Genomic DNA, 19,823 nt, shown 5'->3' with positions numbered 1-19,823 from the left:
ACTGCTACAAATACACTGAATTGTTTCCATTTGAAAAAGTACTATATACAGACTATGTAGGTTAGTCATATGGGAAAGAGGATGTTGGTCTGTACTGTCTCTTCCAGGAGTCTCAAGGCCATCATTGATTGCTACCGGCCATATTTATACAGTATATGGTGCTAAAATATACCTTTATGACATACATTTATGTCAATTTCAGTTAAAGAAAGTTTGAGGTGAGCTTTACCTTTGGGGGGGAAGTAGGATTTGCTCTCAGCCTTGTGTGGCCAGTCCACCACCAGGTGGCCAAAGCGACGGAAACTGTTGGTGATCTCATCTGACGAGAGAAAGAAAGAATAGGCGAGAGGAAGGCGGATGTGTGAGGAGTAACGGAAGAGGGAGAAGGAAAAACTAACCAACGTGAGTAAGAACAACCTTTCATAACAGCATATCAACTGATTCACTGAACTAACAACACTGTGTTATGCTCTTCCTCCTCTCACCTTCATCTATGTCAGGGGGCAGGCCGCCCACAAACACTTTGCGGGAGAAACGCTCGATGCGCTCCCCGTTCTGGTGGGGGTAACAGTTAGGGCTAAGCCCTGGGATGCCCTGGTTACCGTGCCCATCATCAAGGAGGCTGTCTTCAATGGGGAACAGGGAGGAGCGGCCTGGAGAAGAGGGGGTCACAGGTCAGCGGTCAGAACACCTGCAGACATGGACAATGACATCCACATAGATACACACATGCTTACAGTACATACAGTCACATCACAAGCAGATGCACATACTTCTGCTTTGCCAACAACAGAAGTAACCAACCTGCTGTAGCTCTGTAAACACCCACTGACAGATCCCAGATTGAACACATTCATGGAGCCCAAGGTCTTAATGTTATATAGAGATAGTATTATTATAATGAGTCATGATAAATGAGCGGGGTCCATAACAACATGTGTAATGGCTGTTTACATCTGTCGTCAGGCTTTGTGCTGAGTAGCTACAAGATAAAGTACAAGCATAAAGTGATAGAGGATTATGTCCAATCTAGTATTTATACTGTAAATGTGCTGTAAAACCAAGACACACAACCGTGAATACTCCAGCCAGAGCTCTGTGACTGACTGACAGACAGTAGACAGAGAGGACAAGCTTGAGGTCTGGTAAGGAAGCTGTGGATTCAAGTTGTTACCATGAGGCAAAGCAGTAGCACTAGTCAGAGCAATGGACTGAGGTAAACTAGTGGTAACCAAGCCTGAAACCTATGGCAATGTACTATGTGTACTAACGTGTTGTGCAGTATTCATATACGTCTGCAATTATATACAGTAGTGACCTTAACCCAACACCTAGCGACCTTGTCGAGAGATTAGGGTCTCTTGGAGTAAAGACTAAGATGTTGGGGCGACAGTTGCTTGGACCTGGGTTAAAGTCTGGGTCGGGACTGCCCCCCAAATTCACCACAATACATAAAAAAAAACTGCTGGTAAAAATGCTTGGGATGTCATAGTAAATGATTTAGATTGACTGTCAGTGGCGATCATGTTGACACTATAAACCCTGAATTGTTTGTATCCAGACACTGTTTAGGCAGCTGCAGTTCAGTAGCGTTAAAGCATGCTGTGTAGTGGATGAACACGCAACACACATGACATGACACAGACTGCACGTCACATGAAGGCGGCTTTACCTCGACGTCTCCCATAGCTCCTTGCTGCATGGAAACAAAGTAAAGACTGGTTTTATGTCCTTCAGACATTCCTCGCAAGGTAAAGTATCCCCAGACCTGGTACTACTGACAATAAAGATACTATGACCTCTAGTACCATTATTTACCCCTACCCCATTCAGCCCCTCATCATCTAACTGCATGGTTGGAGTGTCATGAAACCTAATTATCGTCACAGGCTTGACATCGTTGAATAGTTAGGCATATGACAATGTGTCAAGCAGGACTGTAGGCTATATTGTAAACTGGACTAGGCTGACTATATGTATGAGGAGCAGCCTAATGGAAATGACACCAGTTTTCCCCTGACATCTAGTCATGTGACCTAGCCTACATAAATAAGCTAAGTGACCTAGCCTACATAAATAAGCTAAGTGACCTAGCCTACATAAATAAGCTAAGTGACCTAGCTACTACACCCCTCGGCTCTCCTGCGGATGGTCATGTGACTTATACAACTAGGCCTTCCACCTCGTCATGTGAGCCACACTACTTAACATTCCTCTTCAACATCTCAAGCCCCAGTAGGATTACAACAACAATGCATATCCTTCAACAGGAGACATGTTTACTACACTGTTACAACAGTCTAGTGTCAGCCTAACGGACAGACACAGCACAGCATAGGACAACCAACGCTACTCATTTAACAAAAGCAATCCAGCTTTTAGTCCACTATAGAGAAGGATATATCCCAACACAAATGAAGTTCAGAAAAGCGTGACAGGAATGTTTCAGCTTGCTTCTCGATCTAGCCTGGTTGAGCATCCCTAACGAGTCATGATGTGGAAACATGAACACTGGGACATTTCTAAAATAGCCTGGTGATAGCGATGGAAGACATCACACAAGCTGGTGTTGGCCAGGAGAGATAATTACCATTGAGCATGAGCAGGCCGTCGGCCCCGGGATGAGGGCATCCCACACGACCTGACATGACAGAGAGACAAACACACACGCACACGCGCACACACACACACACACACACACACACACACACACACACACACACACACACACACAGGGATGAGACTCTCAGCAGATGGAGAGGACAGGTTGAGGACGTCAAGCGCACGGCCATGTACTGTATAAGGAACAGAAGCATCACTGTCACATGACAACAGCCTACTGAGCTGTAGTGACGGAACAGAACACTGAACAAAACCCTCTTTTCCACGGAGACAGCTTGAGCTGACAAAATACAACAACAAAACAACACCCTGAATAGATTTGGGTTAACTCTAATGAACTATCAGAAGCACATGTCAGATATTTATGTTATCTCTGCATTCAATGGGAAGAATTGCAGATGTGTGAACAGAGAAAGAAGAGATGCTGGCAAATGATCTGATCTCCAGTTAAAAAATCAGCAACTCTATTTCCACTGCAATGTAAGCATGGTACATCTCCTATGCCCAGTTAGCTGAGCTAATTTCTAGAGTCCTGTAAGGTTAGTGCTTGTCTTCTGCTTCTGTGTTAGCAGTCTGGGCTATAAATGGCAGAGCCCACTCTCCCCTCCCCTCCTCTCAACCCTCTTCTCACCCTCTCTTCCCCTCACCCTCCACCTTCCTCTGGCTGTCACACACAGCGTGTGAAGGTGTGATCATGTCTACATTTAGTGTCCCTCTGGTTCTCTGTGCTGTGAATACTGTCCTATGCTCGCACCATCGGCTCCAGAGTCCCAGTCAGGACCGGAGGACTACAGGACAACACCACGCCCACTAATACTTATGGAGGTCCATGTTGAGCCAACTTCAACATTTAGACTAGTTTATGAACAATAATAATAATGAAGGTTGGGGAGTAACTGATTACATGTTATCTCATGTTATCTGATTACAATTTTTTTTAAACTTTAATCAGTTAAATTACCAGAAAAAAATGTGTAATCAGATTACAGAAAACTAGATGATTACTTCTTGGATTAAATATAAATTCAGAAAGGAAGCTTGCATAAAATTTTTAAAAAATGTAAAAATGTAAAAAAAATACATTATGACATCTTTCTGTTTTCCCAATGTTATTCAATGGGGCGACAGGTAGCCTAGTGGTTAGAGTGTTGGACTAGCAACCGAAAGGTTGCAAGATCGAATCCCCAAGCTGACAAGATAAACGAATCGTTCTGCCCCTGAACAAGGCAGTTAACCCACTGTTCCTAGGCCGTCATTGAAAATAAGGATTTGTTCTTAACTGACTTGCCTAGTTAAAAAAGGTAAAATATGTATTTTTAAAATTCAGCATTAAATAAAGGCGCAAGTTTAAAGTTTTTCCACCTGAGCAACTCTGACCACAAGCCAGAGACCACTATGATGACACACCAAATGCGTTTGATGGATCCTTTTTGTCTTCTTCTAATGCCTGTTAAGGGGAAAGTAATCCAAATGTAACTGATAGTAACCAGATTACGTTACTAAATTTGGGTCATCCAAAAGTTACGTTACTGATTAGAATTTAGGACAGGTAACTAGTCACTGTAATGCATTACACTTAGAAAGTAACCTACCGACCCTGAATAGTCTTTCAGGGGTAGTATACTGTGCCAAATACAATGTGAGGGAACGTGTTGTTTAGTATAAATGTCAATCTAACCTTCTTTGTCCCTGTCCATGGTTTGTGGGAGTAAGTATGTTGACGCCAGTGGTCATAACCATGTGTGTATCTAGCTAGCTAGAAGTCATTTTACACTGACTACAATGCACCTGCTTAGAGTATTTTCTAAAAGTCCAGCAGCTGAGCTGAGCTGAGAGGAGAGACCTGCATGGAACTGTGGGCCAGCCCTGTCTCTGTCACTCTACTCCTGGGCCAGCCCTGTCTCTGTCACTCTACTCCTGGGCCAGCCCTGTCTCTGTCACTCTACTCCTGGGCCAGCCCTGTCTCTGTCACTCTACTCCTGGGCCAGCCCTGTCTCTGTCACTCTACTCCTGGGCCAGCCCTGTCTCTGTCACTCTACTCCTGGGCCAGCCCTGTCTCTGTCACTCTACTCCTGGGCCAGCCCTGTCTCTGTCACTCTACTCCTGGGCCAGCCCTGTCTCTGTCACTCTACTCCTGGGCCAGCCCTGTCTCTGTCACTCTACTCCTGGGCCAGCCCTGTCTCTGTCACTCTACTCCTGGGCCAGCCCTATCTCTGTCACTCTACTCCTGGGCCCGCCCTATCTCTGTCACTCTACTCCTGGGCCAGCCCTATCTCTGTCACCATACTCCTGGGCCAGCCCTGTCTCTGTCACTCTACTCCCTGTCCCTGTGAGGAGTGTTCCTATCCTATCAGGGCAGAGAGTGCTGCAGTGCTGCCTGCCTGACTCCTGTCTGTCTGTGTGCCCCAGGTTAGGTTAAGCAATAGCAGCAGGATCAGGGCTGTAAGGTCATTTAAAGGCACAGCCGGTTGTGGCAGTAATATCCACTCTTAGCAGGGAGAACATAAGCTGCTCGCCCTGGGAAAAAAACATGCATTTAGGAGGGAGCAGGAAGCCTGTCAGTGCCTTGGAAAAGGGTATACTGCACCTCATATGCATTCCCTCTAACCACTGTTCTCCCTAACCACAATCACAATGACTTTCCCCATTATACAGTGAGTCAGTAACTAAGTAAGTATGATAATTAAAGACAGTGAGAGGGAGTAAGTAAGTAGTCTCACCCTTCATTGGATCTTGCTCCGCCCGCATGATGTCAATCAGAGAGCTTTCCAGGGAGTGCATGTTCAGGCTGTCGTACATTCTAGAGCGTTCCTAAAACACACACATACAACAAGCAGAATGAACCTGCAGTGTTCTGGCACATAGGTATGGGTAATAAAGCCTGTGGGTAACATGGATATGGGTAATAAAGCCTGTGGGTAACATAGGTATGGGTAATAAAGACTGTGGGTAACATAGGTATGGGTAATAAAGCCTGTGGGTAACATAGGTATGGGTAATAAAGCCTGTGGGTAACATGGATATGGGTAATAAAGCCTGTGGGTAACATGGATATGGGTAATAAAGCCTGTGGGTAACATAGGTATGGGTAATAAAGCCTGTGGGTAACATGGATATGGGTAATAAAGCCTGTGGGTAACATGGATATGGGTAATAAAGCCTGTGGGTAACATAGGTATGGGTAATAAAGTCTGTGGGTAACATGGATATGGGTAATAAAGTCTGTGGGTAACATAGGTATGGGTAATAAAGCCTGTGGGTAACATGGATATGGGTAATAAAGTCTGTGGGTAACATGGATATGGGTAATAAAGTCTGTGGGTAACATAGGTATGAGGTAATAAAGCCTGTGGGTAACATGGATATGGGTAATAAAGCCTGTGGGTAACATGGATATGGGTAATAAAGTCTGTGGGTAACATAGGTATGGGTAATAAAGCCTGTGGGTAACATGGATATGGGTAATAAAGTCTGTGGGTAACATAGGTATGGGTAATAAAGCCTGTGGGTAACATGGATATGGGTAATAAAGTCTGTGGGTAACATAGGTATGGGTAATAAAGTCTGTGGGTAACATGGATATGGGTAATAAAGCCTGTGGGTAACATGGATATGGGTAATAAAGTCTGTGGGTAACATAGGTATGGGTAATAAAGCCTGTGGGTAACATAGGTATGGGTAATAAAGTCTGTGGGTAACATAGATATGGGTAATAAAGCCTGTGGGTAACATGGATATGGGTAATAAAGCCTGTGGTTAACATGGATATGGGTAATAAAGTCTGTGGGTAACATAGGTATGGGTAATAAAGCCTGTGGGTAACATAGGTATGGGTAATAAAGTCTGTGGGTAACATGGATATGGGTAATAAAGCCTGTGGGTAACATGGATATGGGTAATAAAGTCTGTGGTTAACATGGATATGGGTAATAAAGTCTGTGGGTAACATAGGTATGAGTAATAAAGTCTGTGGGTAACATGGATATGGGTAATAAAGTCTGTGGGTAACATGGATATGGGTAATAAAGCCTGTGGGTAACATGGATATGGGTAATAAAGTCTGTGGGTAACATAGGTATGGGTAATAAAGCCTGTGGGTAACATAGGTATGGGTAATAAAGTCTGTGGGTAACATGGATATGGGTAATAAAGCCTGTGGGTAACATGGATATGGGTAATAAAGTCTGTGGTTAACATGGATATGGGTAATAAAGTCTGTGGGTAACATAGGTATGAGTAATAAAGTCTGTGGGTATGTAGCTTAATATTTCAGAGTGTGTTAACAGCACATACATGGATTAAAATTCTTTCCGTATTTATTCACTTCAGGGGTACTAAGGTATGCTAGTGAGCAGAGTGGACCCAATGACGGATTCGACAGGAACTCTGGAGCACGTCCCAGAGACAGACAGACAGAGAGCAGAAACCAAATCCAGGAATGGCATTTACCCAGAGTGCTCACTGGGATGAGAGGGAGGTTATGAGCTCATCAGAGGGGCTATAAGACAGCCATGCACGGTGAATCTAAACCCGAGGCCTGTCAACCTTTATAACATACCACAGATGGCAGAACCTTAAAAGAAAATGGTGTACTTACTGTGTATGTACATGACAAGGACCCTCTCATGGTTGAGAACATGAGGGAAGATACAAGCTCATATGAGTACCTCAAAGACCTCCAACTTAATGTTTACTCTCTTACCTAATTAGACAATAATGGCATTTTGTGGGTGCCTAAGATAAGTTGCTAGAGGTATGGTCATCCTACTAGCCTGACCACCACTTAAAAGTACTCCACACACTACTGGTCCTGACTAGAAGTCGGACGATTAATCGGCATGGCCAATTAATTAGGGCCGATTTCAAGTTTTCATAACAATCGGTAATCGGCATTTTTGGACACCAATTATGGCCGATTACATTGCATTCCACGAGAAAACTGCGTGGCAGGCTGACTACCTGTTATGCGAGTGCAGCAAGGAGCCAAGGTAAGGTGCTAGCTAGCATTAAACGTATCTTATAAAAAACAATCAATCTTCACATAATCACTAGTTAACTACACATGGTTGATGATATTACTAGTTTATCTAGCTTGTCCTGCGTTGCATATAATCAATGCGATGCCAGTTAATTTATCATCGAATCACAGCCTACTTCGCCAAACGGGGGATGATTTAACAAAAGCGCATTCGCAAAAAAATCACAATCGTTGCACGAATGTACCTAACCATAAACATCAATGCCTTTCTTAAAATCAATACACAGAAGTATATTTTTTAAACCTGCATATTTATTTAAAATAAATTAATGTTAACTAGGGAAATTGTGTCACTTCTCTTGTGTTCATTGTACACAGAGTCAGCGTATATGCAACAGTTTGGGCCGCCTGGCTTGTTGCGAACTAATTTGGCAGAATTTTACATAAGTATGACATAACATTCAATGTAACAGCAACATTTAGGTTTAGGGATGCCACCCGTTAGATAAAATACGTAACGGTTCCGTATTTCACTGAAAGAATAAACATTTTGTTTTCGAAATGACAGTTTCCGGATTTGACCATATTAATGACCAAAGGCTCGTATTTCTGTGTTTATTATATTAAGTCTATGATTTGATATTTGATAGAGCAGTCTGACTGAGCGGTGGTAGGCGGCAGCAGGTTCGTAAGCATTCATTCAAACTTTACTGCGTTTGCCAGCAGCTCTTAGCAATGCTTGACCACAGCGCTGTTTATGACTTCAAGTCTATCAACTCCTGAGATTAGGCTGGTAATACTAAAGTGCCTATTAGAACATCCAATGGTCAAAGGTATATGAAATGCAAATGGTATAGAGAGAAATTGTTGACGCGTCATAATTCCTATAATAACTACAACCTAAAACTTCTTAACTGGGAATATTGAACCACCAGCTTTCATATGTTCTCATGTTCTGAGCAAGGAACTTAAACGTTGGCTTTTTTACATGGCACATATTGCACTTTTACTTTCTTCTCCAACACTGTGTTTTCGCATTATTTAAACCAAATTGAGCATGTTTCATTATTTATTTGAGACTAAATAGATTTTATTTATGTATTATATTAAGTTAAAATAAAAGTGTTCATTCAGTATTGCTGTAATTTTACATTTACATTTACGTCATTTAGCAGACGCTCTTATCCAGAGCGACTTACAAATTGGATTGTCATTATTACAAATATATATATATATAATATAATATGGTATTGGCTTTTTTATATATATATATATATAAAAAAGCCGATACCATATTATATTAAGTTAAAATAAAAGTGTTCATTCAGTATTGCTGTAATTGTCATTATTACAAATATATATATATATATATAAAAAAGCCTATACCGATTAATTGGCTTTTTCTGGTCCTGCAATAATCAGTATCGGCGGTGAAAAATCATAATCAGTCGACCTCTAGTCCTGACACAGGATTAAAAACACTTAACTAAAAAAATGATACTGTCGAATGGTCAATCTGTGTGTGATTTGTAGCCCAGTGTTAGGCTAACATTTCCTGGCTGACTCTACGGCATCAGTCAGGGACCCTGGCATTAGGAGGCAACTAGATTCAGCCACGGGCCGATTTTTGTCTGAGTGGATGGTCGGGGGGCCAGAACATTTACATTTACATTTACGACATAATTATAATAATTTGAACACTGCAAATTGACCACAACTATGCCCAAAAAGAGATTGGATTTGAAAATGACAATTTCATACCTTGATTATATTGAGACACGATCACATCTCTTTTTTTATTTGTGGGAATACTTGGTGAACAGATTTCTAAAATGAAACTGATTTGAGTCTTTTTTGTACACCATTTTTTGGTTGGCCGGTTTTGGTCCATGGGCTGCCTGTTGCCGACCCCTGTTATAGTCTGTCTTCAGGTGGACATTCTGGTTTAGGTGATGCTGTATCCGCTGTATCAACTGAGGAGTGTTGCCACACAGTCACCCAATGAGAATGTAGTACAGATCTATGTAGGAGACTAATCCAGTAGCTAGATGAAAGTGTATTATATTAGCCTTTATATGGTGTGATATTTCCTATGTCCTAGCTAGCTGCTACCGAGTGGCTATAGTGGCTACTGCCCCTGCCCCGAAGCTAGCACCAGTTAGCCGCGAGCCAGGCGCATCGCCCGGCTAGCAAACGAAATTACTACAACTACAAAACCTGTTTCGCCATCGGGCCTGATACACCTCTGCTGTTTTCAATCAGGATCTCAGCAATCACTGCCTCATTGCCTGCATCCGCTATGGTTCCGCGGTCAAACTACCACCCCTCATCACTGTCAAACGCTCCCTAAAACACTTCTGCGAGCAGGCCTTTCTAATCGACCTGGCCCGGGTATCCTGGAAGGATATTGACCTCATCCCGTCAGTCGAGGATGCCTGGTCGTTCTTTAAAAGTAATTTCCTCACCATCTTAAATAAGCATGCCCCTTTCAAAAAATGTAGAACTAAGAACAGATATAGCCCTTGGTTCACTCCAGGCCTGACTGCCCTCGACCAGCACAAAAACATCCTGTGGCGGACTGCAATAGCATCGAATAGTCCCTGCGATGTGCAACTGTTCAGGGAAGTCAGGAACCAATACACGCAGTCAGTCAGGAAAGCAAAGACTAGCTTTTTCGAACAGAAATTTGCATCCTGTAGCTCTAACTCCAAAAAGTTCTGGGACACTGTAAAGTCCATGGAGAATAAGAGCACCTCCTCCCAGCTGCCCACTGCACTGAGGCTAGGAAACACTGTCACCACCGATAAATCCACGATAATCGAGAATTTCAATAAGCATTTCTCTACGGCTGGCCATGCTTTCCTCCTGGCTACCCCAACCCCGGCCAACAGCTCCGCACCCCCCGCAGCTGCTTGCCCAAGCCTCCCCAGCTTCTCCTTCACCCAAATCCAGATAGTCTGAAAGAGCAACAAAACCTGGACCCGTACAAATCAGCTGGGCTAGACAATCTGGACCCTCTCTTTCTAAAATTATCTGCCGCCATTGTTGCAACCCCTATTACCAGTCTGTTCAACCTCTCTTTCGTATCGTCCGAGATCCCTAAAGATTGGAAAGCTGCCGCGGTCATCCCCCTCTTCAAAGGGGGTGACCCTCTAGACCCAAACTGTTATAGACCTATATCCATCCTGCCCTGCCTTTCTAAAGTCTTCGAAAGCCAAGTTAATAAACAGATCACTGATCATTTCGAATCCCACCGTATCTTCTCCGCTGTGCAATCCGGTTTCCGAGCTGGTCACGCGTGCACCTCAGCCACGCTCAAGGTACTAAACGATATCATAACAGCCATCGATAAAAGACAGTACTGTGCAGCTGTCTTCATCGACCTGGCCAAGGTTTTTGACTCTGTCAATCACTGCATTCTTATCGGCAGACTCAACAGCCTTGGTTTCTCAAATGACTGCCTCGCCTTGTTCACCAACTACTTCTCAGACAGAGTTCAGTGTGTCAAAGTGGAGGGCCTGTTGTCCGGACCTCTGCCAGTCTCTATGGGGGTACCACAGGGTTCAATTCTCGGGCCGACTCTTTTCTCTGTATATATCAACGATGTCGCTCTTGCTGCGGGTGATTCTCTGATCCACCTCCACGCAGACAACACCATTCTGTATACATCTGGCCCTTCTTTGGACACTGTGTTAACTAACCTCCAAACGAGCTTCAATGCCATACAACACTCCTTCCGTGACCTCCAACTGCTTTTAAACGCTAGTAAAACCAAATGCATGCTTTTCAACCGTTCGCTCACGCACTCGCCCGCCCGACTAGCATCACTACTCTGGACGGTTCTTACTTAGAATATGTGGACAACTACAAATACCTAGGTGTCTGGCTAGACTGTAAACTCTCCTTCCAGACTGATATTAAACATCTCCAAACCAAAATTTAATCTAGAATCGGCTTCCTATTTCGCAACAAAGCCTCCTTCACTCACGTCGCCAAACATACCCTCGTAAAACTGACTATCCTACCGATCCTTGACTTTGGCGATGTCATTTACAAAATAGCTTCCAATACTCTACTCAGCAAACTGGATGCAGTCTATCACAGTGCCATCCGTTTTGTCACCAAAGCCCCTTATACCACCCACCACTGCGACCTGTATGCTCTAGTCGGCTGGCCCTCGCTACATATTTGTCGCCAGACCCACAGGCTCCAGGTCATCTATAAGTCTATGCTAGGTAAAGCTCTGCCTTATCTCAGCTCACTGGTCACGATAACAACACCCACCCGTAGTACGCGCTCCAGTAGATATATCTCACTGGTCATCCCCAAAAGCAACACCTCCTTGGACGCCTTTCCTTCCAGTTCTCTGCTGCCAATGACTGAAATGAATTGCAAAAATAGCCGAAGCTGGAGACTTATATTTCCCTCACCAACTTTAAACATCAGCTATCTGAGCAACTAACCGATAGCTGCAGCTGTACATAGCCCATCAGTAAATAGCCCACCCAATCTACCTACCTCATCCCCATATTGTTTTTATTTACTTTCCTGCTCTTTTGCACACCAGTATATCTACTTGCACATCATCATCTGCTCATCTATCACTCCAGTGTTCATTTGCTAAATTGCAATTACTTCGCTACTATGGCCTATTTATTGCCTTACCTCCTCACGCCATTTGCACACACTGTATATAGACTTTTTTTCCATTGTGTTATTGACTGTACGTTTGTTTATTCCATGTGTAACTCTGTGTTGTTGTTTGTGTTGCACTGCTTTGCTTTATCTTGGCCAGCTCACAGCTGTAAATAAGAATTTATTCTCAACTAGCCTACCTGGTTAAATAAAGGTGAAATAATAAATAAATAAAAACGAAATGAAAGGTTTATAAAGGCATTCTTATGGAAAGATCGAAGCATGTAGGAATGTACACTCCATGGGTTAGGCAATAGGGCACCCCTCTAAATCCCCCAGTGTCAGCATACTACCCCCTTTCTCCTTCTGCTTATCTCTGTCAATGACGTTCACATCATGATGAAGCACAAATGCATATCCCCTATCCAAAACATTACACACAGGAAGGAAGCAAAAGACAGGAGACGCGTATGGAATTTGAGGAATTCCTGGTCGGACACTGTTTATAGAAATGAAAAATTCATGGAGGAGGGCCTGCTTCCTGGAAGAGGAAGTGCAGTGCCATGACAGAGGGGAGAAAGTGACAAGGGATTATTGTGAAGAATGTGTCAGGGAAATAACTTGCATGTTTTTCCGGTCTCAACCAAGATACAGTATGGTAACGGTGGCCCACCCAAAGATCCGTTCTTAAGGCCTGCTGCCTCCAGTTTCCCCCTTTGTACTTAAAAGGTCAGAACTCTGTTGTACATAATTAGATGACATCAGTTATGGGTCTCTAAGTATGTCTGCATTGAGTTATAACAACCCCATCCTGAAATAGCCTCTGCTAAATGTGGTGTTACCTGCTAAATGTGGTGTTAAAGTAGCTTTAAAGCAGCACTAACTGTAGCCTGCTCCCTGACACCTCCACTATGGCAGAAAGAAATAACACCGCTCCTTCCTGTCTGATTGAAATGGTAATTCTGCTCGTCATCTGGGAATTGACATTCATTCTCAGCTGTGTGTTTTCTAAACAGCCCCTTTACACTCTCTCCCCTCCTCTGCCATTCTTCTCTCCCCCCTCTGCTCCCTCCCAGCTCTCTCTCTTCCCCTCTGCATCCTGATCTGCTCTCACTGTCTGGCTCTCTGCGTTTGATGCTTGTCGCCTTCCTGCTCCTTCTTTCCAACAATCCTATACTGTGAAACACTCTGCACCCTGAAAACAGTGCTGTGAATATTAAACTGTCTCATTCCCATCATTTAAAGCTTTTCCCTGTCCTCCCTGCTCTCTCTCTCTACCTTCCACCGACCACACGTACTCTCTCTCTCTCTCTCTACCTTCCACCGACCACACGTACTCTCTCTCTCTACCTTCCATCGACCACACGTACTCTCTCTCTCTACCTTCCACCGACCACACGTACTCTTTCTCTCTCTCTCTACCTTCCACCGACCACACGTACTCTCTCTCTCTCTTCTCTCTCTCTCTCTCTCTCTCTACCTTCCACCGACCACACGTACTCTCTCTCTCTACCTTCCACCGACCACACGTACTCTCTCTCTCTCTCTACCTTCCACACGTACTCTCTCTCTCTACCTTCCACCAGTACTCTCTCTCTCTCTCTCTACCTTCCACCGACCACACGTACTCTCTCTCTCTCTCTCTACCTTCCACCGACCACACGTATTCTCTCTCTCTCTCTCTCTCTCCCTCTCTACCTTCCACCGACCACACGTACTCTCTCTCTCTCTCTACCTTCCACCGACCACACGTACTCTCTCTCTCTCTCTCTTTCTCTCTCTACCTTCCACCGACCACACGTACTGTCTCTCTCGCTCTCTCTCTCTCTCTCTACCTTCCACCGACCACACGTACTCTCTCTCTCTTTCTCTCTCCCTCTCTCTCTCTCTCTACCTTCCACCGACCACACGTACTCTCTCTCTCTCTCTCTACCTTCCACCGACCACACGTACTCTCTCTCTCTCTCTCTCTCTCTCTCTCTCTACCTTCCACCGACCACACGTACTCTCTCTCTCTCTCCCTCTCTCTCTCTCTCTCTCTCTCTCTCTCTACCTTCCACCCGACCACACGTATTCTCTCTCTCTCTCTCTCTCTACCTTCCACCGACCACACGTACTCTCTCTCTCTCTCTCTCTTTCTCTCTCTCTCTACCTTCCACCGACCACACGTACTCTCTCTCTCTCTTTCTCTCTCCCTCTCTCTCTCTCTACCTTCCACCGACCACTCTTTCTGAAACACGTACTCTCTCTCTCTCTCTACCTTCCACCGACCACACGTACTCTCTCTCTCTACTTTCCACCGACCACTCTTTCTGAAACACGTACTCTCTCTCTCTCTCTCTCTACCTTCCACCGACCACTCTTTCTGAAACACGTACTCTCTCTCTACCTTCCACCGACCACACGTACTCTCTCTCTCTCTCTACCTTCCACCGACCACACGTACTCTCTCTCTCTCTCTCTCTCTCTCTCTACCTTCCACCGACCACACGTACTCTCTCTCTCTCTCCCTCTCTCTCTCTCTTTCTCTCTCTCTCTCTACCTTCCACCGACCACACGTATTCTCTCTCTCTCTCTCTCTCTACCTTCCACCGACCACACGTACTCTCTCTCTCTCTCTCTCTCTCTCTCTCTCTCTCTCTCTCTCTCTCTCTCTCTCTCTACCTTCCACCGACCACACGTACTCTCTCTCTCTCTTTCTCTCTCCCTCTCTCTCTCTCTACCTTCCACCGACCACTCTTTCTGAAACACGTACTCTCTCTCTCTCTCTACCTTCCACCGACCACACGTACACTCTCTACCTTCCACCGACCACACGTACTCTCTCTCTCTACTTTCCACCGACCACTCTTTCTGAAACACGTACTCTCTCTCTCTCTCTCTCTCTCTCTCTCTACCTTCCACCGACCACTCTTTCTGAAACACGTACTCTCTCTCTACCTTCCACCGACCACACGTACTCTCTCTCTCTCTCTACCTTCCACCGACCACACGTACTCTCTCTCTCTCTCTCTCTCTCTCTCTCTCTCTCTACCTTCCACCGACCACTCTTTCTGAACACGTACTCTCTTGCTCACTCTCTGGCTCCAATATCTAATTCAGGATATTATTACATTAAAACCCCTTTGCACACCTTCCACCAAAATGTATACAGTACATACACACACACAGACTCCATGTATATTTATGCTTACTGAGAAAAAGCATGTACCTGGAGAGGCATAAGCGTGTTACTGTTACTGTCTGTTCGGAACATGTTCTCCTCCATCCAGGACTTGGGGCCCATGGAGCCGGCGGAGCGGGGGAACTTGGGAGGTGCAATGACGTTACTGGAGAAGGGCTTCTTCATGGGAGAAACCTGGCTGACAGAGCCCGGGATGCCCATGCCTCCACCACGACGGTGGTCCCGACCCCAGGACATACCCCCAGAGCCCCAGCCACTCCCCTGGTGACTGCCAGCCCAGGGAGACTGCTTCACCATGGACTGAGGACACAGAGAGAGAGAGAGAGAGAGAGAGAGAGAGAGAGAGAGAGAGAATGGGAAGGAGGGGTAAGAGACCCAATGTGAAATTGTGTGTTGTGGAGCCAGTATTTATTGTTTGTTTTTGATGTGTTACTTTGATCCTGTGTTTCTCCCTCTACCACAGTCTACTACGACCTGGTCCTGTGTTTCTCCCTCTACCACAGTCTACTATGACCTGGTCCTGTGTTTCTCCCTCTACCACAGTCTACTACGACCTGGTCCTGTGTTTCTCCCTCTACCACAGTCTACTACGACCTGGTCCTGTGTTTCTCCCTCTACCACAGTCTACTACGACCTGGTCCTGTGTTTCTCCCTCTACCACAGTCTACTACGACCTGGTCCTGTGTTTCTCCCTCTACCACAGTCTACTACGACCTGGTCCTGTGTTTCTCCCTCTACCACAGTCTACTACGACCTGGTCCTGTGTTTCTCCCTCTACCACAGTCTACTACGACCTGGTCCTGTGTTTCTCCCTCTACCACAGTCTACTACGACCTGGTCCTGTGTTTCTCCCTCTACCACAGTCTACTACGACCTGGTCCTGTGTTTCTCCCTCTACCACAGTCTACTACGACCTGGTCCTGTGTTTCTCCCTCTACCACAGTCTACTACGACCTGGTCCTGTGTTTCTCCCTCTACCACAGTCTACTACGACCTGGTCCTGTGTTTCTCCCTCTACCACAGTCTACTACGACCTGGTCCTGTGTTTCTCCCTCTACCACAGTCTACTACGACCTGGTCCTGTGTTTCTCCCTCTACCACAGTCTACTACGACCTGGTCCTGTGTTTCTCCCTCTACCACAGTCTACTACGACCTGGTCCTGTGTTTCTCCCTCTACCACAGTCTACTACGACCTGGTCCTGTGTTTCTCCCTCTACCACAGTCTACTACGACCTGGTCCTGTGTTTCTCCCTCTACCACAGTCTACTACGACCTGGTCCTGTGTTTCTCCCTCTACCACAGTCTACTACGACCTGGTCCTGTGTTTCTCCCTCTACCACAGTCTACTACGACCTGGTCCTGTGTTTCTCCCTCTACCACAGTCTACTACGACCTGGTCCTGTGTTTCTCCCTCTACCACAGTCTACTACGACCTGGTCCTGTGTTTCTCCCTCTACCACAGTCTACTACGACCTGGTCCTGTGTTTCTCCCTCTACCACAGTCTACTACGACCTGGTCCTGTGTTTCTCCCTCTACCACAGTCTACTACGACCTGGTCCTGTGTTTCTCCCTCTACCACAGTCTACTACGACCTGGTCCTGTGTTTCTCCCTCTACCACAGTCTACTACGACCTGGTCCTGTGTTTCTCCCTCTACCACAGTCTACTACGACCTGGTCCTGTGTTTCTCCCTCTACCACAGTCTACTACGACCTGGTCCTGTGTTTCTCCCTCTACCACAGTCTACTACGACCTGGTCCTGTGTTTCTCCCTCTACCACAGTCTACTACGACCTGGTCCTGTGTTTCTCCCTCTACCACAGTCTACTACGACCTGGTCCTGTGTTTCTCCCTCTACCACAGTCTACTACGACCTGGTCCTGTGTTTCTCCCTCTACCACAGTCTACTACGACCTGGTCCTGTGTTTCTCCCTCTACCACAGTCTACTACGACCTGGTCCTGTGTTTCTCCCTCTACCACAGTCTACTACGACCTGGTCCTGTGTTTCTCCCTCTACCACAGTCTACTACGACCTGGTCCTGTGTTTCTCCCTCTACCACAGTCTACTACGACCTGGTCCTGTGTTTCTCCCTCTACCACAGTCTACTACGACCTGGTCCTGTGTTTCTCCCTCTACCACAGTCTACTACGACCTGGTCCTGTGTTTCTCCCTCTACCACAGTCTACTACGACCTGGTCCTGTGTTTCTCCCTCTACCACAGTCTACTACGACCTGGTCCTGTGTTTCTCCCTCTACCACAGTCTACTACGACCTGGTCCTGTGTTTCTCCCTCTACCACAGTCTACTACGACCTGGTCCTGTGTTTCTCCCTCTACCACAGTCTACTACGACCTGGTCCTGTGTTTCTCCCTCTACCACAGTCTACTACGACCTGGTCCTGTGTTTCTCCCTCTACCACAGTCTACTACGACCTGGTCCTGTGTTTCTCCCTCTACCACAGTCTACTACGACCTGGTCCTGTGTTTCTCCCTCTACCACAGTCTACTACGACCTGGTCCTGTGTTTCTCCCTCTACCACAGTCTACTACGACCTGGTCCTGTGTTTCTCCCTCTACCACAGTCTACTACGACCTGGTCCTGTGTTTCTCCCTCTACCACAGTCTACTACGACCTGGTCCTGTGTTTCTCCCTCTACCACAGTCTACTACGACCTGGTCCTGTGTTTCTCCCTCTACCACAGTCTACTACGACCTGGTCCTGTGTTTCTCCCTCTACCACAGTCTACTACGACCTGGTCCTGTGTTTCTCCCTCTACCACAGTCTACTACGACCTGGTCCTGTGTTTCTCCCTCTACCACAGTCTACTACGACCTGGTCCTGTGTTTCTCCCTCTACCACAGTCTACTACGACCTGGTCCTGTGTTTCTCCCTCTACCACAGTCTACTACGACCTGGTCCTGTGTTTCTCCCTCTACCACAGTCTACTACGACCTGGTCCTGTGTTTCTCCCTCTACCACAGTCTACTACGACCTGGTCCTGTGTTTCTCCCTCTACCACAGTCTACTACGACCTGGTCCTGTGTTTCTCCCTCTACCACAGTCTACTACGACCTGGTCCTGTGTTTCTCCCTCTACCACAGTCTACTACGACCTGGTCCTGTGTTTCTCCCTCTACCACAGTCTACTACGACCTGGTCCTGTGTTTCTCCCTCTACCACAGTCTACTACGACCTGGTCCTGTGTTTCTCCCTCTACCACAGTCTACTACGACCTGGTCCTGTGTTTCTCCCTCTACCACAGTCTACTACGACCTGGTCCTGTGTTTCTCCCTCTACCACAGTCTACTACGACCTGGTCCTGTGTTTCTCCCTCTACCACAGTCTACTACGACCTGGTCCTGTGTTTCTCCCTCTACCACAGTCTACTACGACCTGGTCCTGTGTTTCTCCCTCTACCACAGTCTACTACGACCTGGTCCTGTGTTTCTCCCTCTACCACAGTCTACTACGACCTGGTCCTGTGTTTCTCCCTCTACCACAGTCTACTACGACCTGGTCCTGTGTTTCTCCCTCTACCACAGTCTACTACGACCTGGTCCTGTGTTTCTCCCTCTACCACAGTCTACTACGACCTGGTCCTGTGTTTCTCCCTCTACCACAGTCTACTACGACCTGGTCCTGTGTTTCTCCCTCTACCACAGTCTACTACGACCTGGTCCTGTGTTTCTCCCTCTACCACAGTCTACTACGACCTGGTCCTGTGTTTCTCCCTCTACCACAGTCTACTACGACCTGGTCCTGTGTTTCTCCCTCTACCACAGTCTACTACGACCTGGTCCTGTGTTTCTCCCTCTACCACAGTCTACTACGACCTGGTCCTGTGTTTCTCCCTCTACCACAGTCTACTACGACCTGGTCCTGTGTTTCTCCCTCTACCACAGTCTACTACGACCTGGTCCTGTGTTTCTCCCTCTACCACAGTCTACTACGACCTGGTCCTGTGTTTCTCCCTCTACCACAGTCTACTACGACCTGGTCCTGTGTTTCTCCCTCTACCACAGTCTACTACGACCTGGTCCTGTGTTTCTCCCTCTACCACAGTCTACTACGACCTGGTCCTGTGTTTCTCCCTCTACCACAGTCTACTACGACCTGGTCCTGTGTTTCTCCCTCTACCACAGTCTACTACGACCTGGTCCTGTGTTTCTCCCTCTACCACAGTCTACTACGACCTGGTCCTGTGTTTCTCCCTCTACCACAGTCTACTACGACCTGGTCCTGTGTTTCTCCCTCTACCACAGTCTACTACGACCTGGTCCTGTGTTTCTCCCTCTACCACAGTCTACTACGACCTGGTCCTGTGTTTCTCCCTCTACCACAGTCTACTACGACCTGGTCCTGTGTTTCTCCCTCTACCACAGTCTACTACGACCTGGTCCTGT

The 19,823-nt window shown here is 46.3% G+C and overlaps 1 protein-coding gene across 4 annotated transcripts in view; it reads right to left on the bottom strand.

Annotated features, from left to right (window-relative positions):
- LOC106560248 (cytoplasmic polyadenylation element-binding protein 2) overlaps positions 1-19,823 on the bottom strand; it is a 30,498-nt gene that overhangs the window by 7,199 nt on the left and 3,476 nt on the right. The window contains exons 2-7 of one of the 4 annotated variants that reach the window (XM_014122909.2): positions 15,447-15,719; positions 5,343-5,433; positions 2,591-2,641; positions 1,673-1,696; positions 486-653; positions 230-319 (exon numbers count right to left, since the gene is read on the bottom strand). In XM_014122909.2, coding sequence (XP_013978384.1) covers positions 230-319; positions 486-653; positions 1,673-1,696; positions 2,591-2,641; positions 5,343-5,433; positions 15,447-15,719 — 697 coding nt within the window. The remainder of the gene's footprint in view (positions 1-229; positions 320-485; positions 654-1,672; positions 1,697-2,590; positions 2,642-5,342; positions 5,434-15,446; positions 15,720-19,823) is intronic. The other 3 variants (XM_014122912.2, XM_014122910.2, XM_014122911.2) reach the window with 3 other exon arrangements.

Source organism: Salmo salar, chromosome ssa10, assembly GCF_905237065.1.
Source record: "Salmo salar chromosome ssa10, Ssal_v3.1, whole genome shotgun sequence".
Lineage (NCBI taxonomy): Eukaryota > Metazoa > Chordata > Actinopteri > Salmoniformes > Salmonidae > Salmo > Salmo salar.
Note: the sequence above shows the minus strand (reverse complement) of the source record. Positions and strands in the feature narration are given on the sequence as shown.